Source organism: Filicampus tigris, chromosome 16 (assembly GCF_054856515.1).
Source record: "Filicampus tigris isolate MCC_2025a chromosome 16, RoL_Ftig_1.0, whole genome shotgun sequence".
NCBI classification, from domain to species: domain Eukaryota; kingdom Metazoa; phylum Chordata; class Actinopteri; order Syngnathiformes; family Syngnathidae; genus Filicampus; species Filicampus tigris.
In genome coordinates, this window is record NC_141232.1 from 16684550 (window position 1) to 16690766 (window position 6217).

At 42.4% G+C, this 6217-nt stretch overlaps 1 protein-coding gene across 1 annotated transcript; it reads left to right on the top strand.

Moving 5' to 3' along the window:
* Nucleotides 1-219: 219 nt before the first annotated feature.
* On the top strand, nucleotides 220-5747 carry hoxb9a (homeobox B9a). Its single transcript, XM_086055849.1, has 2 exons — nucleotides 220-814; nucleotides 5512-5747. The coding sequence occupies exons 1-2, from the start codon at nucleotides 220-222 to the stop codon at nucleotides 5745-5747; spliced, it is 831 nt and encodes a 276-aa protein (XP_085911975.1).
* The last annotated feature ends 470 nt before the right edge of the window (nucleotides 5748-6217 follow it).

A 6217-nucleotide genomic window follows, 5' to 3' on the forward strand; every position in this document is an offset into this window, starting at 1 on the left:
GAGAAAGAAGGCTGCATCACTTGTTTCACAAGCGAGCAACTTGCTTGGAAAGAAAGAAGGGGGGAGAGCGGGAGAGGCAAAGAGGGAGGAGGTGGGGTGGGGGTGGGGGGACAGAGAGAGAGGCGAAGTAGCAAAGGGCAGATGAGGAAATTCTCCACATGTCTATCTTCTTGTTCTCCATTTAGTGAACTCGTAGTGTTTCACAGATAATGTCCAAGAATGTCTATTTCTGGGACTCTGAGCAACTATTACGTGGACTCCATCATAAGTCAAGAGAGCGATGAACTCCCGGCCCCAGCTCATTTTCCCAGCGTCCAATATTCCGGCTCCAGCTCCACCGCTGCGGCCGGTGGAAGACAGCCCGGCTCGGCAGCACCCTCGGAGCATCCGCTCCCCGAGTCGTACCCATCCTGCAGCTTCCAGCCAAAGCCTCCGCTCTTGTCCTCACCGTGGAGTCCATTCAGTCCGCACCACCATGCGAGCGGTCTTCCGACGGTCTACCACCCGTACATCCCCACACAACACGTCCCTTCCACGGACACGCGCTACCTCCGCTCGTGGCTGGAATGCGCGCCGCGCGGCTCCGACTGCTTTCCGGGCCCGGGTCAGAGCGGCCAGGTCAAAGTGGAGCCCCAGCCCGGCCACCCTGGCGTGGAGACCCCAGCCAAAATCGGCGGACAGAACCAGCTGGAGAGCGCCACATACATCCTGGAGTACAGATCCACGGCGCCGCCCGCCACGATCCCCGGTGTGGGCTTCGGAGAAAATAACGACTCTTGCGAGGGGAGCGAAGACAAAGAGGGCCCAGATCAAAGTAAGTTATTAGCGCAGGAAATAGCACTTTGGCGAAAGACACACGATGATTGGGGCGAGGGATTGTAAATGCTTTTTATGCTGCTGTAAAACAAGAACAAAGAGCTGGAGAGCCAAAGCCACTTTGTGCTGTCGAACCTTGCAGCTACTCAAAGACCAAGATAGGATTGTTGATCCAGTGTAACGGAACAAAGTGCTGCGCACAGTCCAACATTTTAATTGAACTGGACTCTGATTGATATGTTGGTTTTTATGTTTGCGATTTAATTAACACGGTATAATTGCGACAAAACATTAAATGAGGTGTTCATAGGGCGCTATTTTATAACCCATAGAAAGCCCTAACTTGTCAAAATACAATGTACAATCAGTTTAAGATCTATTATTATATGCACACAACGCATTACAATCTCTCTCTCTCTCTCTGTCTCTCTGTCTCTCTGTCTCTCTCTCTCTCTCTCTCTGTCTCTCTCTCTCTCTTTCTCTCTCTCTCTCTCTCTCTCTCTTCATATATATTATATCTTTATAGTTAATAAAACGACTTAAAATGACCTTACATAAGTTAGTTGTTTCATTACCATTATTAAACAGCCTGGCTTTTTTTTTTTTCAAATGAGATCGAATATATCATAACTTCAGGTACAGGTTCTTTACAGGATTGTCACCTCACCTGATATTGACAATGTAAACATAGGATATGTCCAGATCATGCCTTAAAGTTCTGCGATTCGGGGTCAACTCAAACCTTTCCTGATGTGTGGAGTTTGCATATTTTCTCCGTGCTTACAGGCATCCTATGCATCCCCCCACATTCCAAGAACTTGCATGTTAGGTTAATTGAAGACTCAAAATCAGGAGTGTCAAACTCCTTTTTGTCATGGGCCACATCATAATTATGGTGTCCCTCGGAGGGCCGTTACGAACCGATGTTGATGGATAACTAGTTTTGAAATCAAAAGCCAGTAAGTAGTTTATTCAACTATTTTCCAATGTATTTTAAAGAAAGGATTGTTAACAAATGTCTGCAATGTCTCATGCCGTGTTAACAGTGAAGACAATTTCAAAGAAACATGTCAAGTCAACACACATTATTTGATAAACAAAAAAAAAAAAAACTATGTTGCGGACCGGATCTGGGCCCCGGCCCTGAGTTTGACACCTGTGCTCTAAAATGTCCATGTTGTTTGAATGTGAGTGTGAATGCTTGTTTGTGCTCTGCAACTAACTTGTGGTGACCACTCCATGGGGTAACCATCCTCTCGGCCAACGTCAGTTTGGATGCTTCAGCTCACCCATCAGTGAGATAGGCTCCAGCTCACCAAATGACTAAATGTGGTGCCCAAATGAGGGCAAGCGGTAGGATGGAATAAGAATGAATGGTTGACTATTGGGGGCTTGACCAAAGCAAACTCTGGTAATCATGCTTTAGTTCAACGTTCAAGATTTTAAACCAGTCTGCTTTTGATCCATGTTACGATAATAGCATTTTAAGTAAACCTCCATCCGAGGCTTGGCCTCCAATGTAAACTTTGAACATTGAATGCATCAGTTGGAGGTAAAAGATGGCTCAGTTTTCTACATTAATTTCCAAAATGGACTTATTATTGGTACATCTAAAAATATCCCCTGGAATGATACACTGGATGGGACCCCCTGCCTGCATGCTTAACCATCCAATTATGCAGAATCAAAGGGAGTGGCAGTTATGTGCAGTAATCAAGGTGTTTAAATATGTAACTGTTCATAACAGCTCTGCATGTGTACAATAAATCTACATATAGGCATATATACTGTAGCATATATCAACTGTATGTAACCTATCTATATAGCTACTGTATATAATCATCTACATTCATCCCACACAATCCTGCCTCGCTCTCTATGGTCAACTTGTGGCTGCTTTGCCCTGGTCTGTGGAATGGTTCGACATTTTGGAGAAGATGCTTATTATCTTTCTTTTTGCAATGCAAGCGAGTCACCACTACTGTCGTGTACATAGCAATTGCCAGCAGCTGCACTGCTTGGCTGCATTCAAAAGTAAACGAACTTGATAAGCATACCATTATGAACATTATGTTTCTAGTCCTTCAAAATGTTTGCAATGTTAAATGTATAACAAGTGCATCTTTGGTTAAATGTTGGTTTTAGTAAGTTTTTGGCTTCTTACGTTGTGTAGTTATGAATGGTGTGTGTATGAATTAACTATTCTAACGTGCAAGCTAATCACAGCAGTAAAGGTCGGAATATTTTCTATTTTTTGGTCGCTGTTCTTCATGTAATTATGTTCACGATCTAGAAGTGTTTTTAATATTAATATGTATGAAATTATGACTACATAGGCTTGTGATAAAGACTACGGTATGTTCCGAATTAACATTGCATCAGCGTCGTAGAAGACGAACTCTGTCATAAACCGAGGAGCCCACTGTAGCTCTGTGTAGTTGGTATTTATTGGCAAGGTATAGGTTTGGTGATTTCCCCAAAGGTATAGCACTTCTCAAAATGGCCACTATATGTGTAGAGTCGACCATAAGGAGAGAGCTACCTTTCAATATACCACACTAATTAAATTGAACATCCTGCAACAGATTATTTTCACATTACTGGTGCTGGGCACCCATCCAGAATAAACTACGATATTAGACTTCAATCTTTGTGCTGTTGTTACTGTTGCCGGCAGAGCCGGGAAAATGATGACCTCTGAAGTTTATTAAGTTATCACAGGGTGAACAACCCCATTAATTGGCGTGCTGCTGTTGGTGGTTGGGTGAAATGTACAAGGGGTTGGGGTGGAGAGGGAGCAGGGTAAAATACGACAGAGAAATGTAATAACGTGCCTTGGGATATACGAGGGGTCAATTTCTGGAACTATTAGGGTGAAATTGCAAGCGGAGGGAGAAAGAGGCGAGAGAGGGGATGCAATATTAATCCAATAGGCGATCGGCTCACTGTTTCCATGCAAGCTGCATTCATCATGGTGGACACATGCAGGAAAAGACACATTGGTCAGCAATTGAATTTTTCATGTTGCACAGCCACGGGCTAGAGCAGGCTGCTTTATGGGAATATCAGTCCTTCCATCTATGTGTCTGTTCATGCCACATTTCCGTTACAGCTACAAGAACCTCAAGACAGGAATAGTGTATCACCAGAACACATATTCTCCCTGTCTGCCTTCTTTCCATTGGTCATAATCTTTTCCTATCTTCTCAATACTACAGCATCCTCAAGACAATTCTGTCATCCAGCGTGACAGCCACGGTTGTGGCACAGCTTACACAAGTAATGGATTGTTCTAGAAGTGATTATACACGACTGTAAAGCACCCACTTTAGCGAGTGACACAAGTAGTGCACACCCTGGTCTCGTCATCCATCTTCTCCCCGCCTCCCTACCAGGCATTATTTTCCCTGAGAAGAAATCAATACCGTACGTTTGGGCCATGTTGGAGGACATTGATTACTCAGCGTATTAAGCACGTATTAACTGATGATGGCCACTGACTAAGCGTTGAGGAAAAGTGGAGAGCTGCAACATCCGGCAAAGATAAGGCCTGCTCTCTTGACTTAAAATCTTGACTATTTCCTCGATGTTGAGTTGAGATTACATTTTTGATTTGTTAAAATATATTCTTATTCCATAAACTCCTCTCTTGCTTGGCGAAAAGTTATTTATTTTTTAATTATTTTCCTCACTGCCTTCACGTGCTACTTGCCTGTAATTAACCTACCCTTCAAAATATTTTTGTACTTTCACCCCTAGGAATAATAATTACCAAGTTAGACTGCATTGTTTTTACTAATAAAATTTAAAAAGTAAAATAAAGACGTCTTTTTTTTCAGGATTTTAAAAAAAGAGAAAGTGGCCAACTCTCAGTAACTCATAAACCAGTGGAGGTTCACTAAGATGTAGTATCATTACTTTTTTCTAAGATTATGAATAACAAAGGGGGATCCATTTTATTTAGACTATCCACAAAATATGTTCAATATTGATATTAATTTTGCAGTTTGGGAATAGTGTGCTCTCAAAATATATGGAATATCATCAGAAACATACATGTCCTTAATATAATCAGCCTCTTAAAATAATGGCCTAAGTGATATTTGACTACATTTATAATTTTTTTTTTGCCTTAAACATCTCCTCAGGATGCTGGCCACCTCTGATAAAAACGGCTGCATCCTTAGTTAAACAGACCATTCAATTCTACGCCTGAAATGAAATTGTTAATACATATAAGATAATCAGAATGTGGTTCAGTTTTTCGTATTTTCTGAAAAAAATGAAAAAATGACATATAGGCCTGTAACACGGTGGGTAATTGTTTTGTATAAACACAAACATCACAGCATATTTTATATAAGACTGTTATCAGTGTCTCTAAAATATTGCATGTATAGTTGTTTTAATTTTCTGCCTTCTTTGTTCAAATTCTGAATTAATTTCACGCTGCAAAGTAGATTGGTTTCTTGCAAATATTAAATGAAGCGTCAATTTGGATGCAGTGGTCCATGAGTGGTGTCAAATAAAATAGCCACTGATATGCTTCTGAATGTGACCTATTATGACGTGTGACATTGTGGAGTAAAACAATGATGTTGTCCACCGAAACGACCCCCCCCCCTAAAGTTGGGGGAGTGATTTGTTTATTTGTGTGTTTTAATTCACTCGTTTGCATACTTGTCCTTCCTCCAGATGACCCCTCCGCCAACTGGTTACATGCGCGCTCCTCCAGGAAGAAGAGGTGCCCGTACACGAAATATCAGACGCTGGAGCTGGAGAAGGAATTCCTGTTCAACATGTACCTGACGCGCGACCGCCGCCATGAGGTGGCGAGAGCCCTCAACCTGACCGAGAGGCAGGTCAAGATCTGGTTCCAAAACCGGAGGATGAAAATGAAGAAACAGAGCAAGGATCAACCCAAGGATTAACGGGATTTGCATGAGCGTGCATGTGTACGCACTTCAAATATCATGCAGACGGACTTGGTGCACGCTCACACCCCACGAGAACACACAGTCCACGTTGTATGATTAATAACATAACCTGCAACCTCAAAGGAAAACCATCACTGCTGGTTCCATTCTGTTTCATTCCCACCAGTGATCGTTTTGCTGTGCTTTTATGGAAGATCAAGTTTGGAAAGCATGTGTATATTTGGAGTTCTTATCTTCTTGGAAATTGACGGGTATACACCACTATCCTCAAGGACAGAAATATTTTATCTTGGACTTGGACAGAGTATGACGCGTCCATGCACTTTTACTGTCGTGTCACGCACATCCAGGAGCACGAGGTTCTGAAACCAGTAATTCGCGTGGAACATTAATAACGCCGATGCACACGCGATCGCCAGTGTCTATATCGTTTGCACGGGGCTTTTCCTTTTGTATTAATTCCA